This window comes from Cucurbita moschata, unplaced genomic scaffold (assembly GCF_002738365.1).
Source record: "Cucurbita moschata cultivar Rifu unplaced genomic scaffold, Cmos_1.0 Cmo_Scf00031, whole genome shotgun sequence".
NCBI lineage: Eukaryota > Viridiplantae > Streptophyta > Magnoliopsida > Cucurbitales > Cucurbitaceae > Cucurbita > Cucurbita moschata.
Window position 1 is genome coordinate 1,920,344 of NW_019268547.1, and position 25,780 is coordinate 1,946,123.

At 34.3% G+C, this 25,780-nt stretch overlaps 2 protein-coding genes across 4 annotated transcripts; one reads left to right on the plus strand and one right to left on the minus strand.

Annotated features, from left to right (window-relative positions):
• LOC111464925 lies at nt 1-13,487 on the plus strand. Of its 3 annotated transcripts, XM_023109208.1 has the most exons (20): nt 1-512; nt 687-761; nt 1,387-1,502; nt 2,442-2,556; nt 2,686-2,814; nt 4,084-4,131; nt 4,313-4,491; nt 4,934-5,130; nt 5,262-5,554; nt 5,956-6,105; nt 6,229-6,639; nt 6,673-6,738; nt 6,837-6,983; nt 10,419-10,491; nt 11,071-11,198; nt 11,419-11,619; nt 11,775-11,915; nt 12,003-12,128; nt 12,368-12,604; nt 12,827-13,487. In XM_023109208.1, exons 1-20 carry the CDS (start codon nt 384-386, stop codon nt 12,986-12,988), a joined length of 3,123 nt encoding a protein of 1,040 aa, XP_022964976.1. In that variant the 5' UTR covers nt 1-383; the 3' UTR covers nt 12,989-13,487. The 3 variants fall into 3 exon arrangements, with proteins under 3 accessions (XP_022964976.1, XP_022964974.1, XP_022964975.1); XM_023109206.1 differs by having other exon boundaries at nt 6,229-6,738; XM_023109207.1 differs by having other exon boundaries at nt 6,229-6,738; nt 11,778-11,915.
• A 5,956-nt stretch (nt 13,488-19,443) lies between these two features.
• LOC111464910 (transcription factor MYB87-like) lies at nt 19,444-21,083 on the minus strand. Its single transcript, XM_023109190.1, has 3 exons — nt 20,948-21,083; nt 20,692-20,821; nt 19,444-20,095 (listed from the first exon to the last, which is right to left on the minus strand). Exons 1-3 carry the CDS (start codon nt 21,081-21,083, stop codon nt 19,582-19,584), a joined length of 780 nt encoding a protein of 259 aa, XP_022964958.1. The 3' UTR covers nt 19,444-19,581.
• Nucleotides 21,084-25,780: the final 4,697 nt, after the last annotated feature.

The following is a 25,780-nucleotide window of genomic DNA, read 5'->3' on the forward strand; positions in this document are numbered from 1 at the left end:
AATAACTGTACCTAATTTGGTAGTTATGAAGAGAGGAATGAGAACGATAGGTGTAGGGTTGCGAAAGCGAAGAACCAGGAGATCAAATAGCCGAAAATGGAGGGGAGTGCATGATGGAGGTATAAAATGATTTTGATGTCCGCCATTTTTGTTTCGGTGGAGGTCTCGGAGATCACATACCGGAACCGGACGTCAATCCCTTTTCACAGCTTTCCGAGGGAAAGGCCAATCCAATCCAACCCCGTTTCGATCGGGTCCTCCTCCCAGAGCTTGCAGCGTTCTTCGAATCTCCCTTCGTTTTCGCATTCTATCCTTGCCTAGCGAATGTATTTCGTTGTTTAAGGGCAAAATAAATTTGAGAATTCCTTCTCCTGCCAACGGGAATGGTTTCGCGCCAGGTGTTGCCCGTATGTGGAACTCTGTGTTTCTTTTGCCCTGCATTGAGTACCAGGTCCAGGCAGCCAATCAAGCGCTACAAGAAGCTGCTTAGGGACATCTTCCCTCGCTCTCCGGTTCTTTCTCCATCTCTAAATAAACTACATTTTTCATTCCTCGTGTTTCTTGGTTGGTTTTTATGTTGACCTCCTATTTTGTGTTTATATTACTGTTTTTGTGCCTGAAAGAACTATATGTTCGCTTCTCAGAATCCAGTTCTGATATTGAACCTTCGCATCATGTTTTCGCAGGGTGATGAACCTAATGAAAGGATGATCGGTAAATTATGTGAATATGCATCAAAAAACCCTTTTCGGGTTCCCAAGGTGCCGCTTACCTGAATTTTATTTTCATTAATATCTTGGTTCCCTGTTCTAAGATTATTATTTATGATACAAAAATTTGTTATTCTCTGTCTCATGTATCTAGAGGCAAAGATAATGTGTAGTAATTGCTATGTAGATTGAACTGCTATTGACAAGGAGGTTATGGAATCCTTCAATATGGAAGGCGGTGCAGAACTATGTTGATATTAATCAAGCTTGGCAGATTTCTCCATCCCTTTACGTTATTTTTTCCCCTTGAGAAATCATATGATAGAAGAGTTGATAATTTTAAGGTCCATGGGGAACTTAATTGTCAAACTCGGACTTTGTGTATCATTACTTGATTTCCACTGTAGCAATTCTACTGTTTACTTGGCCTTGCTAAATGTTTGATTTGGATGCTCTTGTTTTTCCTCTCTCCCAATTAAAATTTAATTCCCAATATCAGAGGTTAAGCATCTCTTTGGTTCAATCTTCTCTATTTAATTTTTTTTGGCATGCTTCAGCTGTTTTTCATTATGATATATCCATTGCTTGGTCCCTCGGGTATGGAGATCATAGTCCTTTCATGATTTGTATTTATAACACCTTATTTTCTTCTCTTAATATTTTATTTTTTTTGCAGATTACAACTTATCTTGAGCAGAGATTTTACAGGGAATTGAGAAACGAGCAATTGAACTCGGTTAAAGTCATCATATGTATCTACAGAAAGCTTTTATTTTCTTGTAAAGAGCAAATGTGAGTTCCTTATTTAATTTTGTAATGGCAGTGAAATCTTTGAACATGAATATCATTTTCCTGGATCTTTCTGTGAGATAGCTATCAGCTTTGCACCAGAAAAGCTAAATTTTGTTGAGTAGTACAAGTTGCTAATACATGCTTACATCTCAGCCATATCACTGGTTTTTTTAATCAAGTAGAACCTTTTCATGACACTGACATAAAATGAGCACTGGCACAAATATTTAGAAGTTTGTCTTTTTCATATGCCCCAGTAAATTGTCTTTTTCGGAAGGCTTGTTAGTATAGATTTCTAGATTACCTTGAGCACAGTCTTTAGGAGTTACTTTGTTCTATGACCAATGATTGTGCATTGGTTACTCTTGAGCACAAAGTCTTAGTCTTGTTATCAATTGAGGTAGACATAACTTTTGGTTACAAGGGTACTGTCGATATTGATATTGGATAACAAGAGAACAATATTTATCATGAATGGTCATCGATAAGACATGAAAGAAGTTTCCAAATATTGTAGGAAATGAATTTTTTAAAGCTTTTGGTAATATAGATAGATAGTTGATGAAGTTACAGTGTGTGAATCTTTTGCATTTCATAATTACCTCGAGTGTCTGTTTCATGCACATGTATTTTCCTTGTCAATGGATATCAAATCAATCGTTTCGCGTAATTTCACTTTTTTTTATCAAGATGTTGTGATTCATATGTAAAATGAAATTATTTAGTTAAATTTTATAAATCATGATATCTTTTTAGCCATTTGTGACTGTAGGTTAAGTTATTTTTCTTCGGAACAAATTTTCTGGAAACCATTTGCGATGTATGGAGAATTGGATGGTGGATAATAAGCACGCTTATTGATTTATGAAGTGTCCTAACCTCAAAATATAATACTTACAAGCATTTGAAAGTTTTAATTGGCATATATAACTATTGCAGGCCTCTATTTGCAAGTAGCTTGCTTGGCATCATCCACATTCTACTGGATCAAGCACGTCATAATGAAATGCGAATGTTAGGATGCCAGGCACTCTTTGATTTTGTCAATAACCAGGTAAGGATTACCAGAATTGTACCTTTTCAGAATGCTGTTTGATCTATTTTTGGAAGGGTGTGATGAATTGACTTACAATTATTCCTTGTAAACTTTTCTTATACTTATGTACATTTATTAACTATGCAGAGGGACAGTACCTATATGTTTAACTTAGATGGAATGATTCCCAAACTTTGCCTTATAGCTCAAGAGTTAGGAGAGGAAGGGACAGAAAAACAGATGCGTTGTGCTAGCCTTCAAGCCCTCTCAGCTATGGTAATCCGCACTGTTTATTTGGATGTATTACTATGTAATCTTTATGCACGTACTTCATGTGTTGGCCTTTCAATCTGTTAGAAACCGTAAGATTGCATAAACATGCTTATACCAACAATTCTTTTATCGACAACTTATTTTTAATGAAGCATGTGGTACCCATGCTAAAATCAATCATTCAGTTTCTGGTTTTGATTAAATTGAAAAACTTGAAGATATATTTATTAGAATACTCTATTTGATGTTTAGTTGCCGTTTACTTTCAAGGAATCAAAATGAAATTAATTGGAATGGAAATTTCATTCTTTTGATATTGTTTACTAGGAGTTGTCTAGACTCGAAATCAGAAACCTATCTATTCTGTTTACGAGATTATTAGGAATTAGAACAGGAACCAGATATATTATAATTAGTAAGATACCTTTTTCATAATTTTATCTAATTAAAATGCTTTACTAAATAATATGAAAATTCCAAGCTAGGTACTCCTGAATCAAATTTAAGCTCAAGGTTGTGAGGTCTGTCTCAAAAGAGACAATTAAATGACAATGAAACTAGCGGGCTTGCCGTAGCCTTTACTCGTACTAACTATGGTGTAAGAAGACCTAATAGTCTATTTATTGAAGCGTTACTGCTCAGAAGGCGTGTGCTGGTGGTGATTGATCACAAAAGTACACCCACTTCCTAACTCTAAAATGGCTATCACTTTGTTGGCAGTTGCTACTTTTTAACAGGGATAAGGCTCCACAAAATACGAAATTGAAAAATTTTGGAACAGTGTGTTTATGTGCTTATTTGGCTAAAGCTCTTCGAACTTCATCCCACTCGCACAAGAATCTGATGGGTAGAAAGTGGTGGTTAACCATTTCCTTGAGATCTATTTTGGATACTTCGCTTTAAGAAAATCGCTTTGGCAATATGGGTGCATTGGACAGAATACTGGTATAACACCTCACTTCAATTCTCCATCAAACATTCTAATTTGTGGCAAATGCCGCTGTTCTTTTTGGCAACCCAAATGTTTAGCCCAAGTTGATTGTGAAAGGAGAAATGTTCAGAATACCCAACGTAAGAACATACTGTTGAGACACCGTGAGAATATATTGTTGAGAATACCCAAAAAACAAATTGTTGTCCTGAACTAAGTTTTCCTTTCCAATGTCTGCTCTTTTCATGTGCCTTTCACCTTTTAAATCGCATTTCATATGTATCTCTTTAATGCAACTGTTTCTGGAAATAATTATTTTTATCTGAATGTTTCATCTGCAGGTTTGGTTTATGGGTGAATTTTCCAATATATCAACAGAATTTGACAATGTAAGTAGCTTTTCATTTATCGCATTATCATCATTTTCTCGCTGTAGTTCCTAGACATGAACAGATAATTTCCTTACGGTAGTGGGCTGTGAGAAATATGTTGATCTCTGATTGTTCTCTTGTTTATTCTAGATATTCTGCTCTACTTGTTATAATTTCTTATGTTGGTGGTCAATTTTAGGTCATTTCTGTTGTGTTGGATAATTATGGAGACTTTAAAAGTACTTCCAGTTCTTCCCAAGACGGGCAAGATACTCAGAATGCAAGCGGTGAAGCAGTTCCCCGTTCACAGGAACACTTGGCAAGGATGTCTTCGTGGAGGATGATAGTAACTGAAAAGGGGGAAATGAATGTATCTCCGTAAGTTCATGTCTTGCAACTACAAAACTATACTGTTAACTATATTCTATGAAGCATGGATACGCCAATATAGGAGAAGGGTCAGTATCGGACACGCTCTTGACATGTTTTTAACAAGCGAAGTTGCGTGTTCCTTTTTCTTTTTTTATAAATTACAATCAGGGGAGATGAGTTTTTTAAGGTTAGGTTTTTTTTTCCTTTAATTACAGTTTTCTATAAAATTTATTTTGTGGATTTTTAATGGGTAGTTTGTTGCATGTTGGGCTTTGTTTTCATTAAGTTTAAGTGGTCCGAATGACTTATTGGATTTTATGTACATCTAAATTTTGTCTATGTTGTGTCCTGGTTGTTTCTTCTTATATTCGTATCCTGCATCCGTGTTCGTGCTTCTTAGACTAAAAATATCTGATTTTTCAATTAATAACATTCTTATATCTAACAGAGAAGATGTAAAGAATCCAGAATTTTGGGCAAGGGTATGCCTACATAACATTGCTAAGTTGGCCAAGGAAGCTACAACTATACGACGTGTCTTGGAATGTTTCTTCCGTTATTTTGATACTGGCAATCTTTGGTCTCCAAAACTTGGGCTTGGTCTTTCTGTCTTGTTGGATATGCAAATAATTATGGAGAATTTGGGTATTATTTTCCTCCTCTTCAAGATTTTTCAAGAAGTTTGCGGACTTTGAGATCTAAACTACGACTTCCAACTTCTTTCTATATTTCTATAATCGTACTAGTGATTTTCATGGTTCATTTCTTTCTTACAGGGCACAACTCACACTTTATGCTTGCAATTTTAATCAAGCACCTCGATCACAAGAATGTTCTAAAAGATCCTGCCATGCAAATTGACATTATTAATATTGCCACCTCCCTTGCTCAGCAAACAAATGCCCAACCCTCAGTGGCCATAATTAATGCACTAGGTGATATGATGAGACATCTTCGAAAAAGTATACATTGCTCCCTTGATGATGGTAACTTGGGAGCGGAAGTTGTTGAGTGGAACCGAAAACACCAAGCATCAGTTGATGCATGCCTTGTGGAGTTGTCACGAAAGGTAATTTTGCTATCATTTGTGCTTCTCTAGATTCTCTTAATCATTTTTTGACGCAGGATTCATGTACACGGATGCAACCTATTTCTTCATATTAAATTGCTAGCAGTTTCCGTATAAAAGAGCAGTTGTTAGGCTGTAGATACCCGTCATACCGGTCATTACAAATTCTTTACTAGTTTTGCAGGTTACCTGAAAACGCCTATTTAAAGGCAAGGTCTTTCCGTTGTAAATTTAGATGTAATACAGTCATGAAGATCTTAAGTCGTTGCCTTTGACTTTCGCATGCACACTATGAATGACTATGTTTGAAATCTTCTCAATTTAATTTAAATTATTATAACCTTTCTAACTTCTTAACATTGTTGTGGATTTCGTGTTGATTTTCCTGCAATGTTGATTAGGTAGGAGATGCTGGTCTTATTCTAGACATGATGGCTGCCATGCTGGAAAACTTGTCAAATATTCCTGTTATGTCCAGAACATTAATTTCTACTGTCTACCGTACATCTCAGATCGTGGCGTCAATACCAAATCTTGTGTATAAAGATAAGGCAAGAGCATCTAATATTTTTTCTCCCTGAATTCCTTAGACTGTGGTTCAGTCTTACTCTTCACCATTTTTTTTCTTTTCCTCCCTTTCTACCCAGCCGTTTTAGACTTGAAATGTTTTGCAGGCCTTTCCTGAGGCGTTATTCCATCAATTACTTCTTGCAATGGTCTGCTCAGACCATGAAACTAGGGTTGGTGCTCACCGCATATTTTCTGTTGTTCTTGTTCCATCATCTGTCTGCCCACGTCCTCATGCTTCTGTACCCCACTCTGGAAAGCCTACTCATATTCAAAGGACTCTCTCAAGAACTGTGTCAGTGTTCTCCTCTTCAGCGGCGCTTTTTCAGAAAGTGAAAGATGAGCCTTATTCTCTACAGGAGAACATGTTCCAAAAGATGGACGCAAGACCTAATCAACAGGCTACGAAAGTTGAAGGTGACTCCATTTTAAACAGACTGAAGTCAAGTTACAGTCGAGTTCACTCGGGGAAAAGGGATCCATCAATGTCAGTTCCAGGTTCAATGATAGAAGAGGAGAGTCCATTGCAGTCTGGTTACAGCCGAGCTTATAGTATGAAAAAGTCGTCTAGTACAGTTGCTGACGAGAAACCTTTGGGAAGTTCAGAAAAGGAACCGGTATGTGTTTTGTCTTTTTATTATTGTTAAATTAAAGATTCCTCAATTATTGTTCCCTCGTGGTTTAATATTATCATTTTGTTGAACTAAATCTTCAGACAACGTCCCTTAGGCTTAGCAGCCGCCAGATTACCAATCTTCTGTCATCAATATGGGCACAATCTATCTCCCCACTCAATGAACCTGAAAACTATGAAGCAATTGCTCATACTTATTGCCTTGTGTTGCTATTTGCTCGGACTAAGGTAAATTTAGTATTATCTGTTCAATCATTATACGGAATTAGTATATTTTGTCTGCAGCCCTGAGGAATATAGTCTAGATTTCCCTGTAAGGTAGTATTTATATCTTATGCTTTGGTTTCTGACACCAAGTTGTGAACCTTCTTTTCTTTCTTTTTTCCTTCATTTGGTGCTGACTACAATTTTGGCAGCTACGGTAGCATCAATCATTCTTATGACTATGGTATGTTAGAGAGAGAAAATTACTTATAAAAAGTAGTCTGGCAGCCACTAGGTTAGTCAATTACAAGATAGTGATATTTTCTTATCATGCACAGTAAATAGATATCTTGACAATTTTAAGGATACTTTTCATTAGTTTGCATCAGCTGGTAATATTCTTCAAAAGAATTTGTTAAAAAACGCATGCTCCTTACATTGATAATAGTTGAAGGTGACTCCATTGATAAGTACCTGTTGCAAATTATCTTGGACTCTAAAATCAGACTTTTATTGATAATAGCCTTTTATAAATAGGTAATTCAATAAAAATTAATATGAAATATAGTTAGATAACTTAAACTTGCAACATGGTATCAGAGCCTTTGGTATCAGAGCCTTTCTAGCCTGAAAAGTCTAATTTATGAGTGAAGCCTTCATTAGCACTTGATCACTCACCTTGATCAAGTATTATTTAGAGACTTCACAGCTGCCAATATTTCACCGTGACCAAGGTCCTTCCAAATCTTGTAATAGAGGAAGAACAACCTCATCCCGACAACCACTTGCATAAGAACATTATTGGGACTGTCAAGGTCTGCTTATGATATACATAACTATCGCAGAAGCTTGTAGCTGTAGTCGCAGTTTCATGTGTGAAGCCCATTTGCACCAGAAGCGTGAGAAGCAATTTTGGCATTCAACTGGTTGAGAATTGAAGTGTAACATTAAGGGACGAAATCAGTGGTCCATTTGCGTTTCCACTTGCAATTCCTTTAACTCTTGAAGCCTTGAACTTCAATGTGCGGCTGAGTAAAAGTCTCCTTGCAGCATCAAAAGCCCATTGGAGTGGACTCTTGCGTCAGGTCCACTTGCGATTTCCATTGCAACATCAGACAAAGCCGATTCAACGACACCAACAATTTGGCCCTTTGGCGTAACAGAGGCAGAAGCCAGTGGGTTTGAAACCATAATGTTCTCTTCTTTAAGGATCATTATATAGTCCCACCTGTTCCATCGATTTTTGAGAATCCAGAATTTTTAAGGAAGACCCAGAATCTAATATACCATACTTCAAGAACAATCTCAAGTCATTCTTCTAATCGTCATCACAAAGCATTAGATTTCGAACTTCAGATTTGAAGTATTCAATAATGGAGGGAACCAAGGATGTCGGTGAAAGAAAAGGAAGCGACAAAACTAAGTTCTTCAAATTGTTATGTCTAGACTCCAATCCCCAGATAGAAGAATCAGACGGTACTTTAAGAAAGGCCGCTATGGCTGCGCACTGTGGTAGATGCTCTGATCTATCTAACTGCTATCCCACTAAGGTTTAGGAATTTGTGGAATGCAATGCGTGACGACAAGAAAAATGGGATAAACCCTAGGCATGTTCTTCTAGTTGTGAGAAATGATGAGGAGAGAGCATAAGAGAGGCAAACAACGCCAGTGAAAGTGCTCCAAAGGGGAGATAGCAAGAGAGAGGCAAGGAACACCAATAGAAGTTCCAAGAGAAGTGAGCATGAGAGAGGCAAGTTATGCCTGTGGAAGTGCCCAAAGAGGAGTGAGCATATGGGAGACAAGTAACATCTGTGGAAGTGCTCCAAGAGGATAATATGCATGAGTTATGTGCTCTCACGGCTTCAATTGACAAGTGTGCTAACAAAAGAACTTCACAACTTATTGTTTCATGAGTTAAGAGCCAAGTTGAGACTGAATGATATCTATTACTCAGTTTGAGGGTGTGTTGAAAGCTTAGCCTTAAAGTAGAAGTTAATGTTTCATGAGTTATTAGCCAAGCTGAGACGGAATGATATCTATTACTTAGTTTAAGGGAGTGTTAAAGTAGAAGAATTAAGTTAGGAGATATTTGTGTAATCTCTAGTATCTAGGATCTCCTGTTACTTAGATTTACTATCTAGGGATTTATTTAGATTTATTGTGTTACCTTGTATCTAGGGATCTATTCAGATTTATTGTTACCTAGTATCTAGATTTAGTTAGCCTTCCCTTATAATAGACACATATAACCCTCTGGAAATTAATATGAAAAATAACAATATAACTTAGGCTTGCAACAACAACTAATTTATTTTGTGGTTAAAATCCATTTCATTAGTTCTGCGAGCTGCCTGAAAGTTTTTCAAGCTAACCAATTAGATGGTTCAAAGGTTTATTCCCAAGTAAATGCTAGAGTATGACTACTTTCCATTGAGGTGAATAAAGAAATGATGACTTGTGATTTTGAGGATCTTGTGGTTGCAAATTTAGATTACTAACCTAGCTCGATGTACTGCATCATGTTATGAGAACTTTGAGGATATTGGCTAGAAAAGTTCCTATAATAATGATGTTGATGCGTCTGTTTTACAATCAAATATGTATTATAATATTCTAAACATGATGATTTGTTAATTTCTCACCTCGTTTACCCTGGAATTGGATCCACATGAAAAACTTTGAATATGATATGGAGGCTATGGAATATGTCCGACTTGGGCACTTACCCATAAGCATTGTATATGACCGAACCATATGTACACTTGACAAAATGTTTTGAGGGTATTTAGCATCTTGAAAGTTATGATGAAATGCTATCTTATATTTTGTTACTTAAGTATTTGTTATTGTATTAATTTTAAGAGTTAAGCTGATTGTAGAGGATCATATATTTTGACAATTAAGATTGCATCTTGAGGGGCAATAATACACGTTGCAACTCACAGATTTGGACATCTGGATTAATGCGTAGTGAAGGGCTCTTAGAGGCTCTTGGACCTCGTTCTAGTGGCAGACTGGTTTTGTGGAACCCATGGGTCATTAGAAGTATTAAACATCTCAGGAGTTCTCTAACTACCCAGAATTATCATGAACTCTTGTATTTAGCTGATATAAAAAGTCAGAAAAGATGGCGTCTATGCAACAAAGGAATTCAGTTAAATAATTTCTCTATGGTTCCTTGAGCTTCAACAATGCTGCAGTTTTTTGATAGTTTATTATATTCTAATTTCATAGAAGAACTCAGCTCAGCTTCTAAATATGATGGAGAGAATTGAAATCCTTAGTTCTCTTAGTTTTTGTGAACTGTAACAAAGTTCTGATGGGAACTTGTGATATTAGGAACTCAGCTTTGCTTATGGTTATTAGTCAGTATGAATTTGTCAATTTGATAATTATTTGTCCAGTACTGATATACGAATACCCTTTGATAATTTTCCTTATGATATGCTGTGTTGATAGAACTCCAGCCATGAAACACTCATTCGAAGTTTCCAGCTAGCATTTTCCTTGCGAAGCATTTCCCTGACTGGAGGTAGAGAACATTTTAAGCTTATTAAAATTTTATTTAATATGATATCTTGCCAGATTTATAATCCTACCATGCCATGAAAACGTTGTGATATCTGACCAGTTTTGTTCTTTACCTAGAAATTTTGTGGTGAACACTTGGGGCAATTAGTTGTAAGCCTTTTCCATCTCATATTCTTTTCACTTCCTATAATGGTTAGTCATCTTGATTGGAATCCAGAGAATTAGCCCCATAAAAACCTTTGCAAGTTACATGTGGCATCATTCTAGAATTAAGGGTAATCTCCTCGTCTTTGTAACAAGAAAAATGAAAAGTTTTTTTCTTTGATTGATTAAATAAATGATCTGGTTTATTTACTCAATATATGAGTGGAGGGGTGGTTAGTAATCTAGTGGGTTAAAGTGGCTGGGTAAGACTTCAGTGACCAAAACTGTAAAGATGGTTGTAAAAAGTGAAAAAAAAAAATTACATCCGAAATATATTATGATGGAAAGATATTTTTCATTACTAGTCATATGACCACTTTGGGTGGGCCTTCATTAGGCCATCTCTACAACTTAATGAAACTTTTACAAATTGCAGGGAAATTGAAACCATCACATCGTAGGTCCCTTTATACTTTGGCAACATCGATGATCATCTTCACAGCAAAAGCCTACAACATCATGCCTCTTGCCCCTCGGGCTAAAGTTGCCCTTACTAGTGAAGTAGTACGTGCAAAATTTTTGTTGCTACTCTAATTCATGCATAGTACTAATGTGTCTAACCTTCTAGTTTGACATATCTCTTTACTGGATATATAAGTAGGTTCTCCTTTATCTTACTTTGGACTTTCTCTTAATCTTACTGTTTGGAATGTGGATTTCAAATAAAGTTGAGATTTTAGGTTTCATAAGTTAAGTTCTTCCTCTGAATTTCTGCTTTTACTAGGTTGACCCGTTTCTACGGTTAGTTGAAGATTGTAAGTTACAAGTTGCTAATCTAGGACAAGACCATCGCAGACCAGGTTATGGATCTAAGGAAGACAATGAAAATGCTGTGAAGTCACTTTCTGTGGTCGATACAAGTGAAAGCCAGTCTAAAGAGTCATTTGCTAAGCTAATTTTGCAGACCTTGCAAAATATGTCACAAGTAAGCCATTACATCTTCCCTTTTTTAATGCAAATAATCATTCTTTTAGTATACCACAAAATTTATTGTTATAATCATTCTTTTAGTATACCACAAAATTTATTGTTATAATTTCCTTTTCTAGTAGTTGTGACGAATTGTTGTGTTCTTTAAAGCAGAACGAGTTACCTTCTATTCGAGAGCAGTTGCTTCGAGATTTTTTTCCAGATGATACTTGCCCATTAGGAACTCAGTTTTCTGTGACACCTAGAGAAATTTATCAATGGGGACCTAAGAATGACAAAACTTCTGACACGGTTCCTCACACTTCATCTCATGTGTCTAATATTTCAAACTATTTTCATGTTGTGGGCTTCTCTTTTACATTTTAGTGTATTTTGTAGGTTAATCCCATATTTTCAAATGATAACGACAATCTATGCGATGAACCTCAGAGTCAAAATGATCACGAGACAGCGAAGGCCCCAGAAGGTCCAAGTCTCATGAGTGCTGATGAACTTTTGAATTTGGTAAGTTGCTAAGCTTTCACATGAGCTCATATACATTTTTAGGGAACATATGAGATGAACATTCACAAAGACAACAAAATCTTGTTTTCTATATTGTCTCAAAATTTAAGTAGAAAACTACAGAATTAAAATGTCAAATTAGAGGAAAAGGGAAATAAAATGTATCTTAATAAAATGTATCAGTTTATCTCTGGTGTTTAATCAATGTATCTTCCTCCTATTAACAATCTATGATACAGATTTCCGATATAACAAATCAAGTAGGAAGGGTATCAGGGTCCTTGCCGACAAATATGCCTTACAAGGAAATGGCTGGAAATTGCGAGTCTCTTTCAGAAGATAAGCAGCAAAAGATATCCAACTTCATTACCTCGAAACAAAATAATGAAGGTTCGTTTAAAAATTCCAATCGTGATGATGACAGTGTGGGAAAGGAAGAGCCTTCAGAACGCCATGTTCACTTCGCTGTAAATAAGGTACGTTGTCTACCATATACTTGGCTTTTGATCAAAATACTTGGTATGAGGAAAAGTTAGAATGGAAAAATTCTTCATTGAAATTGAGATATTATTATCATCTCTTGCAAGTATTTTGGAACTTTCATCTGCCTGCTTTCATAGACTGACATCAGCTCATGTATGCATAGTATGTTCATCCCTTTCTTGTAAAATCTGACTTGGAAATTCATTGAAATGCAGAGCGGCAATCCATTTCTTGACACGGATGTTCCTATGCACTGGAATTCGTCCACTGATACTTATCCAGCACCTTGTGCAACTGAGTACCAACATTATCCCCACCTCATGCAACTACCATCCTCGAGCCCATATGATAACTTCCTAAAGGCAGCTGGTTGTTAAGCCACCGAAACGTACATGAAAAATACTTCAAGGCCTCTTGGTGACAGTGATGATTGGCTATTAATTTCAAGATGAGAAAGCAAAACTCCAGAGGTCTGCCTTCTGCACCGGGCACCTGCAGCTGCTGCTGCCCCAACCATTAGGTCAAGTTCTTGTCTTCGCTTTTGTATATCTTAATTTGATTCATTCATGGCTTTCCTTCCTCCAGCGGCATGTTTGGGTTATTGAAATCATTCATCCGTGGTGCTCTTGGGATATGTATGATAGAAAGATAGGTTGTTAGGTGCCTTCAATAGGGGTTTACCCGTTGGACTGATATAGGCTTGTAAGTGATAAAAGGGTGATTTTTGGGGATTTTTCTAGCTGTATATTTGTGACAATTTCCTTGTATACGTTCTAGGCTATATTAGTGGGGCTTATCTCATGAAAATTGGTCTACTCAACCTTTATGTTCTGTAACATTGCACTGATTCAATACCATTCATTTTTTATTTTTTGCAAATTCCGTCTGTGAACTTCTGTTTGGAAAGAGAATTAAAAAAATTGCATATTTGTTTTTGTCTCCATTACAAGCAAGAAGCTTGGGAGACTGCAAACAAACAGATCTCTTTTAGCAAGTTTTTACGGGAACATGCCAGGATACTGTTCTTATTCAAGAGTGAATTGCAAACAAACAGATCCTTTTTGGAGTGAATTGCTTTCAGTTCATTCCTATTTGCGAAGAAATGTGATGTTTAGCAGGAAACTTGAATGTAATCCATTGGTATAATGAAAGATCTTCTAGTGGTTCGAAGTCTATTGAATGTGCTTGAATGGTTCTCTGCTAGCTGATTATCAGCTGTGATTTGGAAAGGGAACCTTACAATAAAAAGTAATAAAAAGTGCTTCAAAGAAAATCCCTTAAAAAGTGAGAGTTCATTTATTAAGGATCCTCGGATTGAATTCATTGACCTCCAAACTATTGAAAAAATTACTTTTTCACCCTGCTTGAGATCGTATGAACCAACTTCTTGTAAGATAAAGGGCACTTGCCCAAGATTTGGAATCTAGATTCAGAATTTGATGGCTTCAACATTCTCCGACATCCTCTACGACTTGCTCACGTGACTTCTCACTTATAAGAGTGAACCTAATGTCTATCCTCATAGACAAGCATGAATTCTTTCCGCATGTTTTGTCTTCACTCACATATTTCTTAGAAAAACTTATATGAAGACAACCAAACGTAAAATTGCAACAAGATTGTACACTTAAATTTAGAGTTACTATGATTAAGCTATCGAAAATGAAGATACACCTTCTTGGTAATAAATAGTAAGTTTTAATTCTTTTAGGTTGTTCTTAGTCATCCTATTCTAAGGATTACTCTCATTCGGACATAATCTCGGTTCATTAATATACCTCTCATTTATTCGAGAATCATATCGTTCTTGTTACAATATAGTACTAAACAGTAGATGTATATCAATGATAGATATATCATTGATAAACTTAGAAAAGGTCTATCAATAATAAACATGTAAAATGTTCTATCAATCATAGACATAAAATTAACCTATCAATTGCTAATAAAAAAAATTGTCCATCAATATTTTTCTGAAAAAAACTATTGCTAATTAACATGTTAATTGTCTATGGGCAGTGGATAAAAATTATTCTTTTTATTCCTCATAGACATAAAATTGATTAGTAATAGACTATAACGACACTACGGTCGCCACTACATGTACTACATGTCTAATATGCAGAAAAAAGTTTATTTAAAACTTTTTTACAAATGATGTCACGTACTTAAACATTCATAAAATCTATTACAAATAAAAGTAAACATCAATGAAATAGCCAAAACAAAATAATAAAAAATTGAAAGTAACAAAAATGCTATGATCTAACCTAAAGGCTGTAATTAAACAAAAATGCAACTATCCTAACTTCGGTTCCATGACCTTCATAGCAATATCGTCATCCGTACGTAGTCATCCATACATAGATGTCTTACCTTACCTGAAAAGAAGTAGCACATAGCTTGAGTATTTAAAAATATTCAGTAAATAACTCCATTGTTAAGGTCGGGAACTGCAAACACTAAGCAATCATGGTGGGACCTATATTTTCATAAAAATACCATGACATGATCTTATGCTCTACTTTCCAGTTCGAACAAGGTTGGATAGTAGTACTTCCCTAGAACATGGACCCACTAGGCGGGCTCGTATACATACCTTTGAGCCTAACTCGTCGGACTAGCGTATTCACATTGTCAAATGTCATAGAGAGAAATGACTCCATAATATCATACCGAACATATATATCATAAGTTACACGTCTGTACTAAATATAACGAGGAAGTATCTCGATGTATGAGGTCCCCTAACATTAAAACATAACATATATTTATGATGCTAGTCATACCTACATCTTTTCCTCACATAACATTCCTATGAGACATACATACTTGATACTTGCAATATTGTTCATGATTAACATATATGGTTTTCTAATGTCTCAAATTGTGAGATCCCACATTGGTTGGACAAGAAAACGAACCGTTCCTTTTAAGGGTGTGGAAATCTCTCCCCAGTAGATGCGTTTTAAAACATTGAGAGACAACTCAAAAGGGAAAGTCCAAAGAGGACAATATCTATTAGTGGTGGGATTAGGCTGTTACAAATGATATCAGAGCCGAACATCGGGCGGTGTATCGACGAGGACATTGGGTCCCTAAAGGGGGTGAATTATGAGATCCCACATTGGTTGGAGAGGGGAACAAAACATTCCTTATAAGTGTGTGCAACCTTTATCTAGTATATGCGTTTTGCTATTACACAAAGACATAGGACGTATGTATTAACATAGCTTACATGATGTTGTACATGGAGGTTCATGTATCAAACAACATCAATAACATACCATAGTTCCATGACATAACATAAACAATCATATTATATACGATATCATACCATAACTTGTACGCAACATAACATATATCATATTATACATCATATAATCATAAAACACGATACATGTAGGGGCTGCAAAACACGCGTGGTTCATACAGCAAATAAGTCATCCCAACCAAGTCAATAGTAAAGCTATTTACTAAGTTATTATGCTTCCCTGATGCTACGGTGAACCTAATTTGCATAAAATAATCTAAATTGTCTCAAAAGTAGCATATGCTAACCTTAAATGTCTAAAAAAAAAAAAAAAAAGTAAAAAACGCCCCCAAAGAGTCGAAAACAGTATTAAAAGGTATGAGCGTATCATACCCAAGTCGAGTTAGAGTCGTCGTTTCTTTAATAATGAAGGTGGAATATGCATAAAAGAAAAAGAAATCATTGTGGAATAAAAACTCCATAATTGGACTGCTTTAGCATCGACAAATAAGCTTTCATATTTCCTCTTTCCTTTTTTTCTTTTCTATTTTAAAATATAAATCAAAGTTTTTGAAATTTTAAAATTTTTTAAAAAATTAATGGATTCATTTAATACAACTAAAGGTTTAATTTAATTTTTTATTTAATAGAATATTATTATTAACTCGATTAATTTAACACTTATACAGCTAAACGCTAATTTTCAATTTTTTTTTGACAACACGTAACTAATTAACATAGTCTGTGTAGTTCATGAATATTAAATTAAAAATTTAAAACAATAGTATATATTTTGTCAGGGATGATATTTTTTTATAAAAAAAAATCTTAATTTTTTAATTTTGATTTTTTTAATAAAAAAGTGAGTAGATATTATCTTAGAAAATAAAAATAAAATAAGAGGCTATTAAATTATTTAAATGTCAAATTGTGAGTAGCTCCCACACCTTTTGACCTTTTACGCCAAAGAAAATATTTCAGTTTTATAATAATAAATAAATAAAAAGCTATTTATTTGGAACATTTGGGTATGTAATTGACGAAATTTAAATATAAATTAAAGTTTTTAATTAAATATAAATTAAAGTCTTTAATTAAATGCTTAAATTATAAGAGATTTTTTTTTATTCAATCAAAACAAATGTCAAATGTCTTGTTCACGTGGGAAACATAATTATGTAACTTTTTCATTTCGATTTTAATATATATTATCCATCGACGAAAAAGGAGGAGAGTACCTTCAAACTGTATTCATGACCAAATATGGACCTAATAAGCTTAGATTCATATCGTTTGGACCGACTAATTTACATGTAGTCTTTATGCATGTGATAAACAAAGTGCAGAAGAAGTTCTCAGACAATATTGTGATTGTGTTCATCGATGATATTCTAGTTTACTCCAAGTCTGAAGAGGAACGTGAGAAGCATCTTAGGAAAGTGTTGATGACTTTAAGAGCATATTGGTTGAATGCCAAATTCTTTAAGGAGTAGGTAGCTTTTCTTGGGCATGTAGAGTCGTAGAGAAGTTTCACCGTTGACCCCGTGAAGATAGAGGTAGTTACTAAGTTGCTTCGTCCAACCACTGCCATTGAGGTTTGTAACTTTTTTGGATCTAGCGGATTATTACTGTCAATTTCTACAAAAAAAAAATTTCAAAGATTAGTCACACCTTTTACTCAGCTAACTAAGTGGAATTCATTTTCGTGTAAGCCAACCTTTTGGAAGCTTAAACAAAGGTTGATTTTAGCGCTAGTACTCACCATAGAGGTAAGGACGAGGATTTGTGGTGTACAACGACATTCAAGAAGGGGATGTGTTGTGTCATTTTGCAACATGGGAAGACTATTGTGTGTGCGCCCAACCAGCTGAAAAATTATAAGTAAAATTACCCGACACACAATATCGAGTTAGTAACTGTTGTGTTTGATTGAAATATTAGAGCATATATTTTCGTTTCAAGTAAAGGTAAGAGCATGTCTATGGTACTTCAGAACAGAGCTTGGCACATGGAAACACTCTTACATCTCTAAACAAGCTCGACTTTTTATCACGTGTCTGTCGATTTTATCATCAAATTTACTCAATCAAAGTCGTTTTGACAAGCACTACACGAGCGGTAATTGAATTAACCTAATGTATATGAACATCATAGACATTTAACCATATCATAAATTTAAAAATATGTATAAAGATATGAGTGATGAGATTTCCATGTTCTAAAAGTCCAACCTAGGCTAAGCCTAGTTTCAAAAACAAAAGCACACAAACCCTAATGTGGCGCTCAATATTATTCCAGGGCAGGCTCTGCAGGTAGAAGGTAGTAGAGAGAAGAAGAGCCACATGAATTCAAAAGGTCAAAACCATCCCATCATTTCTTCAAAGTGTAGTGATTTTGCAGGGCTTGAAATGTCTTTTCAATAGCTCCATAGCTCCACCAGTAACCTATAACAACAACAGCATGGCCTTTCAGATTTTCATTTAAAAAAAAAGTAATTTGATATTTCGATCTAGTTTTATGAAAATTCATGAATCGTTCATAAAATTTTCATTTATTTGAATTTAAATCAATCCAAATAAGTTTATAATAATCCAACCCAAAACGTACAAGTTAAGTTGGGTTGAGTTCGGTTGATTGAGTCTTTCCGATCATTGGGTTTTCTTGAACACTCTTAATATATACTATAGTTTAAAAAAAAGGCAATGACCTATGTCATTATTATTTGTCTTTGTTGTGGGATTCAACATCGGTTGAAAAAGGGAACAAAATACTTTTTATAAGAGTGTAGAAATCTCTCTCTAGCCGATGCGTTTTAAAATCGTAATGCTGACAGTAATACGTAATAGACTAAAGCGGATAATATCTACTAGCGGGTGGGCTTGAGTCATAACCGTTGGTATCAGAGCAAGACACTAAACAATGTGCCAGAGAAGACATTGGGCTCCCAAGAGAGGTGGATTGTGAGATTCTACATTGGTTGAAGGAAACGAAACATTTCTTATAAGGGTGTGGAAACCTCTCTCTAACAGACACGTTTTAAACTCGTGAGGCTGACAGTGATACGTAACAGTACCAGGCCAAAGCAAACAATATCTGCTAGCGGGTGGTGGGTTTGGGCTATTACAGTTGGTATCAAAGCAAAGTACTGAGCGTTGTGCCAACGTAGACACTAGACCTCCAAGGGAGTGAATTGTGAGATCCCACATTAGTTACATCGGTTGGAGACAGATGTGTTTTAAAATTGTGAGACTAACGACCGTACATAACTTATCAAATCAAACAATATCTGCCAGTAGATAAACTAATAATTATCATCATATCCATTTTTGCTCGGGTTTTAGGGATTTGACTTCTCCAACTTCAAATTGGCTTTTAGTTGAAAACATTTTTGTACACCAACTTTGACATAAAACCCAACAAAATCTTTTCAATATCAACTTTTTCGATAATGAATTGTTAATTAAGAATGATTAAGCATCAAATTTTGGTGTTATTCAATTTCAAATCACTCTTCTCTAGTTTTCATAAAAGACAAAGCTTTGAATTTTGGAGCAGCAACAGTAAAAAACACAAAAAGTCTGCACCAACAATCTCACATCATTAATTACCTTGATTAACAAAGTGCACAAAATTACAAGAAGCTTTTACCCAAGTGCTGTCAAAACAAAACAAATTAACCTAAAAAAAACAAGAACAATAACAAAAAAAAGTTGCATTTTAGTACTGGTACTGGTAGAAGCTGTTGGGGCCAAGATGTTCTTGAGCAGCTTCTCCATCAATGCAGCACTGAGATTGATAATTCATAAGATCATAGTAATAATTATGATTCTGATCAAAACCCATTATTCCTGAAGGAGTGATTTGATTGTAGCTCCCATCACAAGTACTGCCTTCACTTCCAAACCCTAATGAGCTTTGTTTCACCATTGGATTATTATTATACATCAATGAATTGTTCATTAAGCTGTTGCTATTGGTTTCTTTTGTTTGGATGTTTGACCAATTTGATGGGATTGATGAAATGAGAGTTTCAAAGCTTGAAAAGTTGGAGTCTTGGTAGAGTTGTTGAGATGGAAATGATGAAATTTGATGATGATTATGAAAAGATGGCATGGTGCCCATTTGAGCTTTCTTCTCCATTGCTATAAGCTTCCTCTTTAGCTTGCTATTCCAATGATTCTTTATATCGTTATCCGTTCTTCCTGGTAATTGACTTGCGATTATCGACCACCTACAAGTTTATGAACCGAAAAATTTCTTCAATCACTACTAGACTTAAAAGTTTACTTTTACTCTTTCGTGTACCATTACGATCAATTTAATTATTTATTTGTAACTATGAGAAGAGAACGAAACACCCTTTGTAAGAATGTAGAAACCCTTTGTTCTAGAAAAATCTTGAGTGGAAGTCAAAGAAAACAATATCTGCTATCGGTGGGTTTGGGCTGTTACAAATGATATCAGAGCTAGATACCGGGCGATTTGCCAGCGAGGAGGATGAACTCCGATGGGGAGTGGACATGAGACGATGTGCTAGACAGGATGCTGAACCCCGAAGGAGAGTTGATTTGGTGGAGTCCCACATCGATTGAAGAAAGAAACGAGTGTCAGCGATAACACTGGGATCCGAAGGGGGGATGGATTTTTCAGTTGGGGGAAGAGAACGAAGAATTTTTTAGAAGGGTGTGAAAACTTCTCCTTATACAAGCCCAAAAAGAGAAAACTCAAAGACGACAGTATCTGTTAGCGGTGAGCTTGAACCGTTACCCATTAGCTAGGTTACGATTCGTAATCCGGATGAAGAAATCCATGCAAAGAAGAACGAACCTGCTTCCAATGGTGGAAAAGAGAGTACAAATGATTCGATCTTCCTCATCAGTGAACCCTCCATGTTTAATGTTCGGCCTCAAATAGTTGAGCCATCTCAACCTGCAACTCTTCCCGCACCTATTCAAACCTTCCAAAATTTCCCCAAAAAAAAAAACCCATTTAGAGAAAGAGATTGAAACCCTAAAAACCCTAAAAAGAGAACCACGATCCCGACCAGAAACTCGCAGAAAGTAGAAAAAAATGTTAGTATTACCAGCTTTTTGAGGGAGAGAGATCCAATTCCCAGCAGTGCCATGGTTGATAATATAAGCCTTGAGCTTAGCATCTTCTTCAGGGGACCAAGGCCCCTTCTTCACAATAGCTTTATCACAACAAGGAGATCTTCCCATTTTTATCTCTTCAAAACCTTTCAAACACACCAATATGAATGGGGAAATTTGGTATTATTTATAAGTAACTCAAAACTCAAAACAGTGAGTCAAAATCATACACAAATTATATATATATACATATATATATATATATATATGTAATTTGCAGCCTTTAATTATTTTACACGTTTTAGTTCATTTTAGTCCACACAAATTGTAACTTTTGAAAGTACAACTATCAAGATGGACTAAAGTACGAATGAACTAAGTAGAGGGTATATACGGGTTGAATTGAAAATGTTTTTTGAACTAATATGACATTTTAGATTAGTTGGGTTGGTGACCCGAGCAACCAGAGAAGAGTTTACAACCCAACAAAATCCAACTTTCTATTTCCGAGTTGGATTGGATTGTGTCGATTTTTTTTTTAAATATTCGAAAAAATTCTACTTAGCCATTGTACATGTTACATTAATAACTCAAATATCAAACATTTATTAGTCACAACGTATCACTAACATCAACTACAAATTTAAAATATTCTTAATTTTTATGATAATCTCAAAGTTAGAGTTGGGTTTGGATTGTAACCCTATTTTCGGGTCGTCGAGTTGACCTAACAAAAAAAAATCAATAAATCTATCAGAAATTTCAGTTTTTCAAAAACTCAACCTGACCGAGATTGAAAAAAAAAATTCTAAGCCGACCTAACCCAACCTAACTTTTATGGCTTGGATTAAGTAATTCAAATTGAAAGAGTTGTCGGGAATACTTCTACTAAATAGGTGGACGAAAATAGTATTCCTTTTTGTCCCTTCTTTTTCAAAAGAATCCAAAGTCTCTTCTAGCTTTAAAAAGTAGTTTGAATTTTTATTATAACTATATCCATATGCATTAAATAAATAATGAATTTTTATTATTTAACTTTAGTATATATGTACATGTTTAGTCAAACATATAACACTTTAATTAATTCTAAGAATAAACAAATCAAAATTAAATGTTAATTTTTATTATATAATAATAATTTAGTATTTGTAGATTATATAAACAAATTTTTCTCTAAAATTAATTTAGTAATTAAATCTTATATATAGAGATTAAATAATTACATAGTTAAATATTAAATTTTAAAATATTATGTAACGTCCCTTCCGATATTGCTCTAACCATTTGTAATGTATGTCCATAATTTAGATTAGAATTAGAAATTTAGATTTGACACCTGATGGCACGAACATTCCTTTGTGACATGGCTACGTTATTTACTCTTTATTTCTTAGAGTGAAGATTATTCTCACAAACCAACACGAGTCCTCACAGTAAATTCTCAGTAGGTCACTCAATCTAGAATTTCTCCAAGCAAATGACGTTTAATTTTTGAATTTTTATGATTAAAACACCAAAAATGACGGTGCATTTTGTTAGTATAGATAGTAACTTTCAATTCTTTTAAGTCTTTCTTAATCATTCTCTTCTCAGAATCACTGCGATTCAAATGTAGTTACACGTTAAATTATTCATTTTTTTCGAAATAAACTTATAAAAGAATTGATTTCATTTTAAAATCATTAAACCATTAGTTTAAAATCCAATTTCCATAAAATAAAATTTAAAAGGAAAAAAAGAAAAATCCTATATTTGCAAATAAGTACCAAACTTTGGTTTATTTTGTGTGTATCCCTGCAGTTTTGGTAATTGTATTTTTGTACTTATGTTGGGCCATTTAATTCATATATTTATTAATGAATATTCTTTGGGGGAAGCTTTTCTATGATTATGTCAGTTTCTATTTGTGCTAATGCCTATGTGTAGAGAGCAAAATAGTTTAAAATTTACTATTTACTATTTACTATTTTACTATTTACTATTTGCTATTTGCATACCCCACTTAGATCCTTTCTCCATCATTGACCTACATTTTTCTTTAACTACAATTATGTATGCTTTTTACTATTTATTCTTTTAACTTGGGTAAAATATTTATGAACTTTTTTTTGCTCATTTTTACTCAACTTTGAAACTTATTCTAAAAAATATGATCGGAGAGTTTTCTTTTAATTAAAATAACGTGAAAACTGACGTAACAATTAAAATGAATGTATATCTTTATGTTATAGTAACGATGATCATAATCTTTTATATAGCTATAAATAATATCATATTTGCACTATATATATATATATATATATATCTTTGATGGTTTTAGACATTCTCCTACATCTCTTCCGACATGATTACGTTACTTGCTTGACTTAAACTATTTATAAGAGTGAAGACTATTTTTAAGGACTGGAATCGCTAGTAATCGCGGATCAGCCACACTTGTTCTTTTAGCATGTTTTGTTTTCGATCACTTAATTATTTGAAAATTTATTGGTCACCCAACATAAACTCGATTCAAGCCAATTATGCTTAATTATGGGTGAGCTTTTGGGTGGCTCAATCATATCCTATATTTGATGATCTTTTGAATTTTTTTTAGAAAGCATATGAGTGAGGACATATAGCACTTTGGTCCACATCAATGGTCTCATTCCAACGACTTAACCTAAGATAAAAGATGATGACAACTCTAACCGAAGATTGACATTCGATGACTCGAATCTATATGTGTCGACAATGTTTCACGATCGATGCTTCTTCATCGATAGGCAAGCATCGACAACATGAGTTTGCAAGCATTGAATGGTTGATGCTCTTTCAACTATTGTTGTTAAAAATAATGAGCGCTATAATTTAGATTATCATCGTTACAACGGATTATTACCCATTTGTATGCATGAAAATTATTCTTCCAACTTGCGATTTAAACTATGCAATTACACATTTGTGTGCACAATTGTTCTTCGGTATGCATGAAAATTGTATCACGACGATGTGTGTGATCAATTTTTATGTAATTACTCATCTATGTGTATAAGAATTATATCGTGAGTTATGTGCTTGGAGCAATTACTCATTTGTGTACATGAGAACTAGATTTGTCTATGTGACGATTTATCGAATTGGTTGTGCTTTTGTTATTTATGTAACGACTTATGCCAAGAATTCGGATCAGGTTTCGAAATCTAATGGCCCTGACATTCACCTGTATCTCTGCGACATGATCACGTTACCTATTCTCCCTTTCTTAAGAGCAAAAACTATCCTCACATACCAACACACATCCTTTTAATCCCAGAAAATTTCTAAGAAGTCACCTAACATAGAATTACTTCAAGACATGCTTAAACCGTGGATTCTTATGATTGAGCTACTAAAAATGAGCGTGCATCTTGTTTACTTTTTTTAATTAAACTTAGTTAATGAATGCCTAGGTTTTTTTTTTTCTAATATTATCATGTTTACGAGCTAAACTTAGTTTTAAGTTCGATTAACATTCGACTAACCAATTAAAAATATTTAACTTTTGTAATTTACCACCGTTATACGTAAAAAAATAGAGACAATAATTGAACCTTCTAATCAAAATTACAACGTCTTAATCAATAGAGATAGAAGATGAGATTAACCGAGTCAAAGTTTATGATAAAACAAACTCAAAATTCAAAATTTTCAACCCAATGAGACAATTGATAGAATTTAAAGACATGTCTAGAAACTGTTAGTGTTAGTTGGTGAGGGAAGCTGGCAACAACTTACCAAGTTGGACCTGTGTTCTTCACTATTACATCATTGCATTAATTATAAAAATGTCAATCATTGTCGTGTGCTGTACATTATCTTAGAACTTCCCAATTTTCCACTTCGGTTCAAAATTTGACCAATTATTTTGGTTCTTCTAGTTTTGATTTAGTTCATTTTATTTTTCAAACTTTTCAAACGTTCATTTCATTCTTATGAGATCTAAAGATCGATTGGAGAGTGAAATGAAACATTCTTTATAAAAGTGTGAAAATCTTTTCCTAATAGACACGTTTAAAACTGTGAGGCTCACAGTGATATGTAACGGACTAAAATGAACAATATCTACTAATAGTGGTCTTAAACTGTTATAGACTCGATATTTTTAATTTTAATAAAAGTCAATAATTATACTTATTCATTTTGATCTATGTACTTTCTAGGACCTATTTTGGTCTTTATACGGTTAACTTCAATGCATTTTGGTTCAAAATGTTGATCATTTTGGTTGTTTCTAAATTTTTGATAGGATAAGAACTAAAATGAACAAAATACAAAATAATATTTAAACTTATAAACTCGTTTTAAATCCATTTATTAAACTAAAATTTATTGCAGTGAATATTTCTTTTGCTATTTTGCTCTCTTTATTCAAGTCAAAAGAAGATATTATTAACAATATTACTTTTTTTTAGTTTTATAATGGTAAATTGAGAATAGAACATCTATTTTTAAAATAATAATTTGTACTATTGAATTATATTTTAATCGACAAACTATATAAATAAAAAAAAAATATATAATATAAATGCTTAATAGAATCGCTAATAATGAACAACATCATCTTCAGCTTTACATGACATACATACTTTCATGGTTGTCACTTAACATTTGTGACTTTATTTTTCAAACAATCTATGAAACATTTCAAGCAACAAAAAAAAAAACACCTAATTCTACAGCTTTATTGGTCGTTTCTGTATTATCATAGCTCAACTCAACCCAACCTAACGGTCCTTAAACCAACCAGGATAAATTAGTAAGACCATCCACAACTTCTCAAATTGTGGTGTAACCATCCACCGTCT